Consider the following 15508-nt stretch of genomic DNA (forward strand, 5'->3'; position numbering starts at 1 on the left):
AGAAAAAGTGACAAATTTATTTTTCCTCAATAACAGGAACAAAGTTTCAATAGTTTAAGGCATCATAGTATGGGATATAATGTCATATCCAAATGCTTATTAGTGTGTATATTGTGGGAGTAACTTAATTTCTTAAGCAATCATTTTCAACTGTGTGTTTTATTTAGAGCAGTGGTTCTCAACCCTATCAACCCAGTTCTCCCTTTTTATAACAAATATTTATAAAGCCTTTGTAGTGTCTGGAATAACATGCATAGATAAGGAGACCTACTTGTACCCATAAGAATATCAATATAATGTCCTAATTATAATTTATAACAAAATTATATAGATTTCAATATTAAGTGCCTACATTATACTAAAAGAAATAATGGACAGATGATTGTATTATACAAATTGGATTTAAGAAAAGACTGGAAGCAATTCTGTGCAGGTTTAAGAAAATGAAAGGCAAGAAATAGAAGCTAGATAGAAACTGATGTTTATTAGAACTATCCAAAAATATTTTGTTTCTATGTAAAACTGATTCAGGTTCTGGGCTTAAGCATTATAAATAGGTTATTAACTTATATGTATGTCTGCCAGTGCATTTGAAATTCGTGTGGAAGTGGGTTGGTGCAAACACTGTCCAGAGCATTGCAAGATATCTAGCCCTCTACTTTTTTTTTTTTTTAAGATTTTATTTATTTGAGAGAAAGCACAAGCAGGGGAAGCAGCAGGCAGAGGGAGAGGGAGAAGCAGGCTCCCCGCAGAGCAGGGAGCCCGATGTTGGGCTCGATCCGAGGACCCTGGGATCATGACCCGAGCCAAAGAGCCCTCTACTTCTACCCCACTGTTGTGACTATCAGAAAATACCTGACAGCAAACCATAAGAGACTCTTAAGCATAGGGAACAAACTGAGGGTTGCTGGAGGGGAGAGGGGTGGGGGAGGGTTAGGATAACTGGGTGATGGACATTAAGGAGAGCACGTGATGTAATGAGCACTGGGTATTATATAAGACTGATGAATCACGGACCTCTGCCTCTGAAACCAATAATACATTATGTGTTCATTGAATTTAAATAAAAATTTTAAAAAAACAAGACAACTAAAGTAGTATGCTATTTTTAGAGATCCTGAAGATCACCTACAAATGGAAATGATTTATAAAAGGAATTTTATAAATTTTGGAAAAGGTTAAAAACAAAAGGAAATGCTCAGGATCAAGATTCTAACTCACAATTTCCTTACACTCAGCACATGCTGACAATTTTAGTAGGGATGGTCCCATTAAAGACAAATTTAACTCTCTCTTTTTTAAAGATTTTATTTATTTATTTGAGAGAACAAGAGAGAGCATGAGCATGGGGGAGCAGCAGAGGCAGAGGGAGAAGCAGACTCCCCACTGAGCAGGGAACCCGATCTGGGCCTTGATCCCAGGACCCTGGGATCATGACCTGAGCCAAAGGCAGACGCTTAACTGACTGAGCGACTCAGGTGCCCTGACAAATTTAACTCTTAAAAATATATATATATATATACCCTGACAAATTCCAAACTGCCTTTTAGGGGGCAGTACTGCTCCCTTGAGAACCACTGCTCTATAGTAACGAACTAATGTATGAGTGTACCTGCCTGTCCCTTTCCCCATCTGTATACATACAACTGCATTTTTATAATTATGGCGAGTAAATTGATAATATGAGTTAAAGACATAAAATTTACTGGCTGTTTCTCTTGGCTTCATGTATGAAATCTGAGTGGTGATCCCATTTGGATACTTCCCAGTCCTCCCTTGTACACTCTGAACCAAAACACAGCCATAATTCAGTTACAGGGAATGTGAAACAGATCATCATCCTATGAATGGACTCCACTGTTTCTCTTCACTAGTTCAGATGAAAGGGAAACCGTTTCCTCCAGACCAGTGTTTCGTGTACTGAGAGAAAAAGTTAATTTTTTTTTTTCAGCTGGCACGGCTTCGTGTTTAAAAATGCAGCTGAATTTAATCACATATTGGTAACTATTAGCATATACATATGAAATATAGTCTTGAAATAGAATCAAACTTTACCTTGCATGTATATACAGCAAATGAAAACAAAAAATTGCTGAGAAATTATAGAGAACTTGAACAACAGCAAAAAGTATCTTGTCTACGTAGATATTGAAAAGTCTGTGGAATCCTAGATAAAAACTGTCAGCACACCCAACCTGATGATAATATATGAAAATACAGCCTGAAATTTGTAATGAACTATATTTATTTCAACATTGTTCCTGGTTAGTGTTTTAGGAAATTTTGTAGCTCAACTTGAATGTCTACATATTAAGGATACATGGTTTAGGTGCATGAAACTGGGTATCAGAAATGACATGTGTCAATGACTGTGTGTTCTCATTAACAGCTCCAGGTCCAGTTCCAGTTCCAGGTCCCAAAACCCATCCCTCTGCATCCTGTGGCAAAATGCTTCTTCCGCCGTTGGGGACATTCATCATTTTAATCAGTGCTTCTGCTGTAAATCTCTTTGTTGCTTTGTAGTCTAATATATTCTTTATTTACTTAAAATATACTCAAGGAATCCCACAAGAAACCATCAACAGGAATGATGTATTTTTCACTTGTTAGTCAGAGTCACTTGATAAAATGAGAACCGAGTATTTTTTATTTACTTTGTAAATTCAGAGTTGGTCCAGATATGTCATAGAATTCATTTTTCATTTATTTCTATATTTATGATTGCAAAAAAAACCCTGTATACTTCTGATTGAATTCAATAAAAGACTTTAAGATTGTTGGATATAATTTCAGTAGAATTGCCACGTATTAAAATATGCAGTACTGTTAGTGATTAACATGAATTTAATTCCTGAATTAGAATTTTAAAGAAGTTTTACTCATCGTTGAAGGATCAAACTTTGACTTCAAATAGTATCACCCCACAATCTCTTCATCTTCCTTTAATATATAAACACTTTATATTTCTGTAAACATGACTATTTACCAAGTGTTTCACATATAGTCCCTAACTTAAATCTCATATTAATCCAGGAAAATAGACAGTAGTGAAGGAATGTATATATGCTAAGTAAGGAAAAATGAGATTATACAGTATGGTATTCTTTTCCCCAAGGTATTGTGGTGGTTGAATAGTGACTGATTTAGGCATAGGCTTTGGTAACTGGCACTTGTTTACATTTTGCAGTGTTTCAAAAAGGATTTAAGTCCGCCTTGAAAGATAAGAGAAAAACTACTTAGAATCTAGACTAGGTGTTACTGGTTCAGTGTGCTTTTTTAAAAAAGTTGTCAAAAAATAAAAAAAAAAAATAAAAAAGTTGTCTGCACACTTTTTTCCCCCAGTCTGGTTTACTTATATTTATTTATTTGGAAGGTTTTATTTATTTGTCAGAGAGCAAGCACAAGCAGGGGGAGTGGCAGGCAGAGGGAGAAGCAGGCTCCCCACTGAGCAGGGAGCCCAATGCAGGGCTCAATGCCAGGACCCCGGGATCATGACCTGAGCTGAAGGCAGATGCTTAACCAACTGAGCCACCCAGGCGTCCCTATTTGTATTTATATTTATTTTTTTAAATTTTATTTGACAGGCACAGCCAGAGAGGGAACACAAACAGGGGGAGTGGGAGAGGGAGAAGCAGGCTTCCTGCTGAGCAGGGAGCCCGATGCGGGGCTCCATCCCAGGACTCTGGGATCATGACCTGAGCTGAAGGCAGACGCTTCTGAGCCACTCAGGCACCTCTATATTTATTTTTAAGAATTTTAATTGAGGTATAGTTGACACACAATATTATATCAGTTTCAGGTATACAACAGTGATTTCAGAATTATATACATTATGAAATGCTTACCACAATAAGTGTGGTTACCAGCTGTCGTTATACAAAGTTATTACAATATTATTGATTATATTCCCTATGCTTTATTTCTCATTCCTGTGACTTACTATTTTATAACTGTTTGTACCTCTTAATCCCCTTCATCCATTTTGCCCATCCCCCTACCTCTCTGGCAACCACCAGTTCTCTGTATTTAGGGATCCGTTTCTGTGTTTGGTTTGTTCTTTTTTTTTTTTTTTTTTTAGATAGCACCTATCAATGAAATCATATGATATTTGTCTTTCCCTGTCTGACTTAATTAGCAGAATACCCTCCAGTTCATCCTTGTCGTCACAGATGGCAAGGTTTCATTCCCTTTATGGCTGAGTAATATTCCACTGTATATACACCACAACTTCTTTATCCATTCATTTATCAGTGGACACTGGGTTGCTTCCATATCTTGGCTATTACAAATTATGCTTCAGTGAACTTGAGGTGCATATATCTTTTGAGTTAAGTGTTTTGGTTTTCTTTGGCTAAATACCCAGTAGTGGAATTACTGGATTGTATAGTATTTCTATTTTTAATTTTTTGAGGAAACTCCATATGTTTTCCATGTTGGCTGCACCAATTTACACTCCCATCAGCAATGCACAAGTATTCCCTTTTCTCTACATTCTCACCAATACTTGTTATTTCTTCTGTCTTTGGTACTAGGCATTCTGACTGGTGTGAGGTGATACCTCATTATGGTTTTGGTTTGCATTTCCCTAATGATTAGTGATGTTGAGCATCTCTTTCTGTATCTGCTGGTCATCTGTATGTCGTCTTTGTAAAAATTCATATTCAGATCCTCTGCCCATTTTTAATCAGATTGTTAATTTTTTTGGTTAGTTGTATGAATTCTTTATATTTTTTGGGTATCATCCCTTTATTAGTATCTAATTTGCAAATATGTTCTACCATTCCATAGAGTTGCCTTTTTGTTTTGTTAATGGTCCTTTGCTGTGCAAAAAGCCTTTTCATTTGATGTAGTTCCAGTTATTTCCCTTGTCTGAGGGGACAGATCCAGGAAAATATTTCTGGGGCCAATGTCCAGAAGTTTATTACTTTTATGTTTTCTGAGTTTTATGGTTTCAGGTCTCACATTTAGGTCTTTAACTCATTTTGAGTTTATTTTTGTATGTGGAATAAGAGTGATCCAACTTCATTCTTTTGCGTTTAGCTGTCCAGTTTTCCCAGCACCATTTATTGAAGAGACTGTCTTTTCCATGTTGTATATTTGTCCTTTATCATAGATTAATTCACAATATAAATAAGGGTTTATTTCTGTCCTCTCCAGTCTGTTCAATTGATCCATGTGTCTTTTCTATGCTGGTACCATACTGTTTTGAACACAATAGATTTTATAGTGTAGTTTGAAATAAAGGAGTATGATACCTCCAGGTTTGTTCTTTCTCAAGATTGCTGTCACTATTTGGTGTCTTTTGTGGTTCCATACAAATTTTAGCATTATTTGTTCTAGTTCTATGAAAAATACTATTGGCATTTTTATAGGGATTGTTCTGAATCTGTAGATTGCTTTGGTTGGTATGGACATTTTGTTATTATTCTTCCAGTTCATTAGCACAGAATATCTTTCCATTTATCTGTGTCATCTTCAATTTCTTTCATCAGTAATCTTAATAGTTTTCAGAGTACATACAGTTCTACCTCCTTGGTTAAATTTATTCCTAGGTATTTTGTTCTTTTTGAGGTAATTGTACGTGGGATTGTTAATTTCTCTTCCTGATAGTTACTAGTATATAGGAACACAGCAGATTCTGTATATTAATTTTTTATCCTGCAACTTTACCGAATCATTTATTAGTTCTGGTAGTCCTTTGGTGGAGTCTTTAGGGTTTTCTGTATATAGTGTCATGTCACCTGCAAATAGTGACAGTTTCATTTCTTCTTTACCAATTTGGATGCTTTTTATTTCCTTTTCTTGTCTGATTGCCACAGCTAGGACTTCCAATACTATGTTGAATAAATGTGGTGAGGGTGGAAATCCTTGTCTTGTTCCTGATCTTAGAAGAAAAGTTTTCAGCTTTTCACCATTGAGTATGTTAGCTATAGGCTTGTCATATATGGCTTATTATTATGTTGAGGTACGTTCCCTGTCTACCAACTCTGTTGAGAATTTTTATCATAAATGGATGTTGAATTCTGTCATTTTTTTCTGCATCTATTTTTTTTTAAGATTTTATTTATTTGTCAGAGTATAAGCAGGGGGAGCAGAAGGCAGAGGGAGAAGCAGGCTCCCCACTGAGCAGGGAGCCCAATGCAGGACTCGATCCCAGGACCCAGAGATCATGACCTGAGCTGAAGGCAGATGCTGAACCGACTGAGCCACCCAGGCGTCCCTTTTCTGCATCTATTGAAATGATTTATGCTTAATTTTGTTAATGTGATACATCATGTTGATTTATTTGTAGATATTGAACTGTCTTTGCATCCTTGAAATTCCACTTGATTGTGGTGAATGATCCTTTTTTTAATGTATTGTTGAATGCAGTTTGTGAATATTTTGTTGAGAATTTTTGCATCTATGTTCATCAGGGATATTGATCTGTAATTTTTTTTTTTTTTTTGTGGTGTCTCTTTCTGGGTTTGGTATCAGAATAATACTGGTCTCGGAAGAATGAATTTGGAAGCATTCTTTCCTATTCTATTTTTTGGAATGCTTGAGAAGGATAGGTATTAACTCTTCTTTAAATGTTGGGTAGAGGACACCTGTGTGGCTCAGTTGGTTATGTATCTGCCTTCAGCTCAGGTCATGATCCCAGGGTCCTGGGATCGAGCCCTGCATCAGGCTCCCTGCATAGTGGGGAGCCTGCTTCTCCCTCTCCCTCTGCCTTTCCCCCTGCTTGTGCTCTCTGTCAAATAAATAAATAAAACTTTTTTAAAAAAATAGGGATGCCTGGGTGGCTTAGTGGGTTAAGCATCTGCCTTCGACTCAGGTCATGATCTCAGGGCCCTGGGGTCACGGGGAGCCTGCTTCTCCTCTACCTACTGTTCCCCCTGCTGTGTGCTTGCTCTCTCTCTCTCTCTCTTGCACTCTGTCTGACAAATGAATGGATAAAATCTTTAAAATAAATAAATAGATAAATGTTGGATAGAAATCACCTGTGAAGCTGTCTGATCCTAGACCTTTTGATGTTAGGAGTTTTTTGATTACCGATTAGATTTTGTTACCAGTAATTGGTCTGTTCACATTTTCTGTTTCTTCCTGATGCAGTCTTGGAAGATTGTATGTTTCTGGAAATTTATGTATTCTATGTTGTCTAATGTGTTGACACACATTTTTCATAGTAGTCTCTTATAATCCTTTGTACTTCTGTGGTGTCGGTTGTAACTTCTCTTTCATTTCTGATTTGTGTGGGTCCTCTTTTTTTTTCTTGATGAGTTTGGTTTAAGGTTTATCAGTTTTATCTTTTCAAGAAACAGCGGTTTCATTAATAATTTTTATATTTTTTTAGTCTGTTAATTTCTGTTCTGATCTTTATTATTTCCTTACTTCAAGTAACTTTGGGCTTTCTTGTTTTTCTAGTTCCTTTAGGTGTAAGATTAGATTGTGTGACAGTTTTCTTGTTTCTTGATTATTAGGTTTAGTGCTGTAGACTTTCCTCTTAGAACTGCTTTTGCTGTATCCCAAAGATTTTGAACCATTGTGTTGCCATTTTCATTTGTCTCGTATTTTTTCCATTTCCTCTTTTTGATTTCTTTTTTGATCCATTGTTTATTGATAGCATGTTGTCTAGTCTTTATAAGGTTGTGTTTTTTCAAGTTTTTTCTTGTAACAGAGCTCTGGTTTCATAATGTTATGGTTGGAAAAGATAATATGATTTCAGTCACCTTAAATTTATTTGTTTTGTGACCTAACATGATGTTTCATGGAAAATATTCCTTATGCACTTCAGAAGAATGTGTATTCTGTTGTTGGATGGAATATTCTGTATATATCTGTTAAATCCATCTAGCCTAATATATTATTCAAAGCCACAATTTCCTTCCTGATTTTCTGTCTAGATCTATCTGTTGATGTAAGTGGGGTGTTAAAGTCTCCTATTGATTGTATCAGGGACAGTTTCTCCCTTTAGGTCTGTTAATATTTGCTTTATATATTAGGTGCTCATATGTTGGGTGTACATTTATAATTGTTGGATTGATCCTTGTATCATTATTTAATACCCTTGTCCCTTGTTATAGTCTTCATTTTATTTACTTATTTTTAATCATTTTTTTCATTATGTTAAGTGTACTCTTCCCCCATCTCTCACCCACCTCCCCTCTGGCAACGTATCATTTTTTTTTTTTTTAAAGATTTTATTTATTTATTTGAGAGAGAATGAGAGACAGCACGAGAGGGAAGAGGGTCAGAGGGAGAAGCAGACTCCCTGCTGAGCAGGGAGCCCAATGTGGGACTCGATCCCGGGACTCCAGGATCATGACCTGAGCCGAAGGCAGTTGCTTAACCAACTGAGCCACCCAGGTGCCCACCCTCTGGTAACTATCAGTTTGTTCTCTATAGTTGAGTCTGTTTCTTGGTTTGTCTCTCTCTTTTTTTTTTTTGTTAAGATTTTATTTATTTGAGAAAGAGAGCGAGAGAGAGAGCACAAGCCAGAGGGGAGGGGCAGAGGGAGAAGCAGACCCCTCGCTGAGCAGGGAGCCTGATGTGGGACTAGATCTCAGGATGCTAGGATCATGACCTGAGCCAAAGGCACATGCTTAACTCACTGAGCCACCCAAGTGCCCTCTGTCTGTTTTTTTATTTTCTTTTGCTCATTTGTTTTGTTTCTCTGAGTGATTTGTCTTTCTCTGAGTGATTTATTTCACTTAGCATTATACTCTCTAGATCCATCTATGTTGTTGCAAATGACAAGATTTCATTCTTATGGCTGAATAATATTCCATTATATATACATATATATACCACTTCATCTTTATCCAGTCAGGTATCGATGGACACTTAGGCTGCTTCCATAATTTGGCCCTTGTAAATAATGCTGCGATAAACGTAGGGGTGCACATATCCCTTTGAATTAGTGTTTTTGTATTCTTTAGGTAAATACCCACCCAGTAGTGCAATTCCTAGATCATAGGGTAGTTCTATTTTAATTTTTGAGGAATCTCCATACTGTTACAATGGCTGCACCAATTTGCATTTCCACCAACAGTACAAGAGGGTTCCTTTTTCTCCACATCTTCACCAACACTTTCCTTGTGTTTTTTATTTTAGCCCCTCTGAGGTGTGAGGTGATACCTCATTGTGGTTTTGGTTTTCATTTCCCTGATGTTGAGTGATGTTGAACATCCTTTCATGTATCTGTTGGTGATCTGGATGTTGTCTTTGGAGAAATGTGTGTTCATATCTTCTGCCCATTTTTTAATCAGATTATTTGTTTTTTGGGTATTGAGTTGGATCAGTTGTTTATATGTTTTGGATACTATTTATCGGATATGTCATTTGCAAATACCTTCTCTCATTCAGTAAGTTGGCTTTTAGTTTTGGTGGTTTCCTTTGCTGTGTACAAGTTTTTTATTTTGATGAATTTCCAATAATTTATGTTTGCTTTTATTTCCCTTGCCTCAGGAGACATACCTAGAGAAATGTTGCTAGGGCCGATATCAGAGAAATTACTGCCTGTACTCTCTTCAAGGAGTTTTATGGTTTCAGGTCTCACATTTAGGTCTTTAATCCATTTTGAGTTTATTTTTGTGTATGGTGAAAGAAAGTGGTCTAGTTTCATTCTTTTGCATGTTGCTCTCCAGTTTTCCCAGCACCATTTGTTGAAGAGACTGTCTCTTTCCCATATCCATTCCTCCTTTGTTGAAGATTAATTGACCATATAATTGTGGATTTCTAGATTTTCTGTTCTTTCCCATTGATCTATGTGTCTGTTTTTATGCCATACCATTTTAATTACTACCACTTTGTAATTTAACTTGAAATCGGGAAATGTGTTACCTCCGGGATTTTCTTTTTCAAGATTGCTTTGGCTATTCAGGGTCTTTTGTAGTTCCATGCAAATTTTAGGATTGTTCTAGCTCTGTGAAAAATGCGTTGGTGTTTTGATAGGAATTACATTAAATCTGTAGATTGCTTTGGGTAGTTATAGGCATTTTAACAGGATTTGTTTTTCCAGCCCATGAGCATGGAATGCTCCATTTCTTTGCATCATCTTGAATTTCTTTCATCAGTGTTTTATAGTTTTCAGAGTACAGATCTCTTACATCTTTAGTTTATTCCTAGGTATTTTGTTTTTGGTGCAAATGTAAATGGGACTTTTTTTTTTTTTAAGATTTATTTATTTGAGAGAGAGAGCACAAGCGGTGGGGAGGGGCAGAAGGAGAGGGAGAGCAGACTCCCCACCAAGTGTGGAGCCCAGTTCGGGGCTCAATCCCAGGACCCTGGGATCATGACCTGAGCAGAAGGCAGATGCTTAACTGACTGAACCACCGTGGCTAGGTCGGGATTTTCTTAATTTCACTTTCTGATGCTTCATTATTAGTGTATACGAAGGCAACAACAGATTTCTCTACATTGATTTTGTATCCTGCAACTTTACTTAATTCATTTATCAGTTCTAGTAGTTTTTTGGTGGATCTTCAGGGTTTTCTATCTATAGTATCATGTCACCTGCAAATAGAGTTTGGCTTCTTCCTTGCCAATTTGGATGCCTTTTATTTCTTTTTGTTGTGTGATGGTTACGGCTAGGACTTCCAGTACTATGTTGAATAAAACTGGGGGGAGTGGATGTCCTTGTTTTGTTCCTAACCTTAGGGGAAAAGCTCTCCTTTTTTCACTATTGAGTATGATGTTGGCTGTGGGTTTTTCATATCAGGCCTTTATTATGTTGAGGTATGTTCCCTCTAGACCTACTTTGTTGAGGGTTTTTGTCATGAATGGATGTTGTACCTTGTCAAATGCTTTTTGTGCAGCTATTGAAATGACCATATATTTTTTATCCTTTCTCTTATTGATGTGATGTATCATGTTGATTGTTTTGTGAATATTGAACCACCCTTACATCTCAGGGATAAATCTGACTTGATCGTGGTGTATTACTTTTTAATGTATTGTTGGATTCAGTTTGCTAATATTTTGTTGATTTTTGCATCTATATTTATGAAAGATACTGTCCTATAGTTCTCTCTTTTTTTTTTTGTAGTGTCTTTATCTGGTTTTGGTATCAGGTGATATTAGCCTCATAGAATGAATTTGGAAGTTTTCTTTATTTTTTTGGAATAGTTTGAGAAGAATGGGTATTAACTCTTCTTTAAATGTTTGATAGAATTCACCTGTGAAGCCATCTGGTCCTGGAATTTTGGGGAGTCTTTTGATTACTGATTCAGTTGCACTGCTGGTAATTGGTCTGTTCAAATTCCCTATTTCTTCCTGCTTTAGTTTTTTGTGGGTTTTTTTTTTCCCCTGCTTTAGTTTTGATAGGTCATATGTTTCTAGGAATTTATCCGTTTCTTTGAATTATTCAATCTGTTAGCATGTAGGTTTTCATAATATTCTTTTATAAATGTTTGTATTTCTGTAGTCTTGGTTGTTATTTCTCCTTTTTCATTAATGATTTTGTTTCTTTGGGTTCTCTCTTTTTTTTGAGTCTTGTTAGATGTTTATCCATTTTGTTGATCCTTTCAAAGAACAAGCTTCCTGTTTTCATTGATTTGTTGTTTTTGTTTTGTTTCTTTTTTTGTTTCTATATAATTTATTTCTGCTCTTTAGTATTTCCTTCCTTTTGCTGAGTTGGGGTTTTGTTTGTTCTTTTTCTAGCTCCTTTAGGTGTAAGGTGAGGTTGTTTACTTCAGATTTTTCTGGTTTCTCGATGTAGGTTTATATTTGCTATAAACTTCCCTCTTAGAACAACTTATTTTGCATCCCAAAGATTTTTGGACTGTCATGTTTTCATATTCATTTGTTTTCATGTAATTTTTATTTTCTTTGAATTCTTGGTTGACCCATTCATTGTTTAATAGCATGTTATTTAACCTCCATGTACTTGTGAGCCCAGATTTTTTCTTGTGGTTGATTTCTAGTTTCATAGTGTTACAGTCAGAAAAGAAGTATGGTATAGCTTTGATTTTTTTTTTTTTCCTGAAGTTGTTGAAGCTTGTCTAGTGGCCTAAAATGTGATCTGTTCTGGAGAATGTTCCATGTGCCCTTGCAAAGAATATGTATTCTCCTGTTTTAGGATGGAATGTTCTGAATATATCTCTTAAGTCCATCTGGTCCAGTGTGTTATTCCTTGTTGATTTTCTGTTTGGATGATCTGTCCATCCATGTAAGTGGGGTGTTAATGTCCCCTACTATTACTGTATTACTATTGATTCTTTTATGTTTTTATTAACTGTTTTATATATTGGGGTTCTCCCATGTTGGGTGCATAAATATTTACATTGTTATATCCTTTTACTGGGGTATTGATTATTATATAGTGTTTTTGCCTCTTGTTACAGTCTTTGTTTTAAAATCTATTTAGTCCAATATAGGTATTGTTACGCTGGCTTTCTTGTGGCATCCATTTGCATGATGTTTCTCTATCCCCTCACTTTTTTTTTTTATAAGATGTTATTTATTTATTTGAGAGAGAGCGAGCATGAGTGGGGTGAGGGACAGAGGGAGAAGCAGAGTCCCTACTGAGCAGGGAGCCCTATGCAGGGCTCAGTCCCAGGACTCTGGGATCATGACCTGAGCCGAAGGCAGACACTTAACTGACTGAGCCACCCAGGTGCCCCTTCACTTTCTTTCTTTCTTTCTTTCTTTTTTTTTAATTTATTTTATTTTTGAGAGAGAAGGAGAGAGAGGAAACATGGCGGGGGAGGGGTGAAGGGAGGGGGAGAAGCACTCCCCGCTGAGCAGGGAGCCTGACCTCGGGGCTCAGTTCCAGGACCCTGGGATCATGACCTGAGCTGAAGGCCAACCTTCACTGAGCCACCCACGTGCCCCACCATTCCCTCACTTTCAGTCTGCTGATGTTTTTCAGTCTGAAATGAGTCTCTTATAGGTAGCATACACATGGGTCTTATTTTTTTATCCACTGTGTCACCCTGTGTCTTTTTTTTTAAGATTTATTTACCCATTTTATTCATTTAGATTTTATTTATTGAGAGAGAGAGACAGAGATAGCGAGAGAGAGCACAAGTGGGGAGGAGAGGGAGAAGCAGGCTCTCTGCTGAGCAAGGAGCCCGATGTGGGGCTTGATCCCAGGACCCTGGGGCCATGACCTAGGCTAAAGGCAGCAGCTTCACTGACTGAGCTACCCAGGCACCCCTTATTTACCCATTTTAGAGAGCGCATGCATGCACTGGGAGGGGCAGAGGGAGAGGGAGAGAAGACGACTCCCCACTGAGCATGGAGCCCAATGAGGGACTTACTCCCACGACCGAGATCATGACCCAAGGTGAAACCGAAATGGACACCCAACCAACTGAGCCACCCAGGTGCCCCACACCCTGTGTCTTTTGATTGAAATGTTTAGTCTATTTACATTCAAAGTAATTACTGATAGATATGTATTTATTGCCATTTTGTTACTTGCTTTGTTGTTTCTATAGATTTTCTCTATTTTCTTGCTCTCATGGTTTTTGGTTTTCTTTAGTGATATACTTGGATTCCTTTCTCTTTATTCTTTGCATGTCTATTACTGTTTTTTTTTTTTAAGATTTTATTTAGTTATTTGAGAGAGCGAGAAAGAGAGATCGCACACATGAGAGGGGAGAGGGTAAGAGGGAGAAGCAGACTCCCCGCCGAGCAGGGAGCCAATGCGGGACTCGATCCCAGGACTCCAGGATCATGACCTGAGCCGAAGGCAGCCGCCCAACGAACTGAGCCACCCAGGCACCCCCTATTACTGGTTTTTAATTCGTGGTTTCTATTAGGTTTGCATATAATGTCTTTTGCATAGAGCAGTCTATATTAAGTTGATGGTCGCTTAAGTTTAAACCCATTCTTTACTCCTCTCCTCCCCACATTTTAAGTGTATGGTGTCATATTTTACCTCCTTTTACTTTATGAATCCCTTGACTAATTTTTACAGAAATATTTATTTTTACTGCTTTTGTGTTTTTTATTTTTCATACTCTCCCTTATGGTCTTTCTATTCAAAAAGTCCCCTTTAGTATTTCTTGTAGGGCTGGTTTAGTGATTGTGAACTCCTTAGTTTTTTTTGAGAAACTCTTTATCTCTCCTTCTGGTTTGAATGATAACCTTGCTGGATAGAGTATTCTTGGCTGCAGATTTTTGCCTTTCAGCACTTTGAATATATGCCACTCTCTTCTGGCTTGCAAAATTTCTGCTGAAAAACCTCTGATAGCCTTAGGGGGTTTCCCCTTGCATGTAACTGTCTTCTTTTCTCTTGCTGCTTTTAAAATTTTTTCTTTATTGCTACTTTTTGACATTTTAATTACTGTGTCTTGGTTTGGACCTCCTTTGGTTAAATTGGGGATGGGGGAGAATGTCTGTGCCCCCTGGATCTGGATATCTGTTTCCTTCCCCACATTAGGAAAGTTTTTAGCTATTATTTCTTCCAAATAAATTTTCTTCCCCCTTATCTCTCTCTTCTTGTGAGGTCCCTGTAATGTGGATGTTATTACACTTGATGGAGTCACTGAGTTCCCTAACACTGTTCTCAGCTTGCATAATTTTGTCTTTTTCTTAGCTTAGTTACTTTCCATTACTGTGCCTTCCAGGTCGTTAATTTGTTCTTCTGCTTCATTTAGCCTGCTGTTTATTCCATTAAGTGTATTTTAATGTCATTGATTGTGTTCATCTCTGATTGGTTCTTTTTTATCTCTGTCTAAAGGGTCTCACTCATGTCCTCCACTCTTTTCTCCAGTCCAGTGAGTATCTTATGATCATTACTTTAAATTCTCTACCAGGCATATTATTTATATCCTTTTCACTTTGGTCTGTTGCTGTGGTTTGGTCCTGTTCTTTCATTTGGGAGATGTTTTTCTGTCTCATTTTGTCTGACTTTTTGTATCTGTTTCCATAGGTTAAGAAAGTCAGCTACTTCTTTTGCTCTTAACAATAATAGCCTTGTGAAGGAGAGGTCTTATAGTGCCCTGCAGTGCAGTGTCCCCTGGTCCGCAGTGCCTAGTGCTTCAGGGAGTGTCTCCTATGTGTGTTGTGTGTGTTCTGCTTTTGAGTCTTTGTCTCTTTTTTCCTTCAGTCCAGTTGTCTGCAGAGGCTCTCTTTGCCTATTGTGGGCAGCAAGGTGTGTGGTGGTCTGCCTGCAAAATGAGACCTGCCCCCTGCCAGATGAACTGAGGTCCTGTAAAATGGGTGGGTCAGTAGATGTGGTGTTGGCAGGGTTTGCATAGGTCTTCTTAGGGAGGGGCCCATGGAGCCAGGACTCAGGCAAGTATGACTGGGAAGGCAGATCTGCTGAAGCAAGTGGGGACAGGGCTTAGTGCCAGCAAGTTAGGTAAGGAGTTTCAGCACCATGCTACTTTTCGCAGGTGGCCATTTTTTATGCTGGGGCTTGGAGGAGAGAAATGGTGCCTATCAGTTCCTTTGTTCCTGGAGGGGTGTCCCTGTAATGCCTGTCTTTGGGCTGCATTCTGAGCTGAGGAAATACTATCCCTTCCATCTGCCCCTGTTTTTCAGACTGCTAGTTCTAAGCTATATTTGCATGGGT

General features: G+C 37.7%; 1 protein-coding gene across 6 annotated transcripts in view; it reads left to right on the forward strand.

Moving 5' to 3' along the window:
* Nucleotides 1-3316, forward strand: part of ART3 (ADP-ribosyltransferase 3 (inactive)) — a 155011-nt gene extending 151695 nt beyond the window's left edge. For all 6 annotated transcript variants that reach the window (XM_027599236.2, XM_027599235.2, XM_027599238.2 and 3 more), the window contains one exon: nucleotides 2390-3316. In XM_027599236.2, the coding sequence (XP_027455037.1) occupies nucleotides 2390-2523 (134 nt within the window). In that variant the 3' untranslated portion in view covers nucleotides 2524-3316. The remainder of the gene's footprint in view (nucleotides 1-2389) is intronic.
* Nucleotides 3317-15508: the final 12192 nt, after the last annotated feature.

This window comes from Zalophus californianus, chromosome 2, assembly GCF_009762305.2.
Source record: "Zalophus californianus isolate mZalCal1 chromosome 2, mZalCal1.pri.v2, whole genome shotgun sequence".
NCBI classification, from domain to species: Eukaryota; Metazoa; Chordata; class Mammalia; order Carnivora; family Otariidae; genus Zalophus; species Zalophus californianus.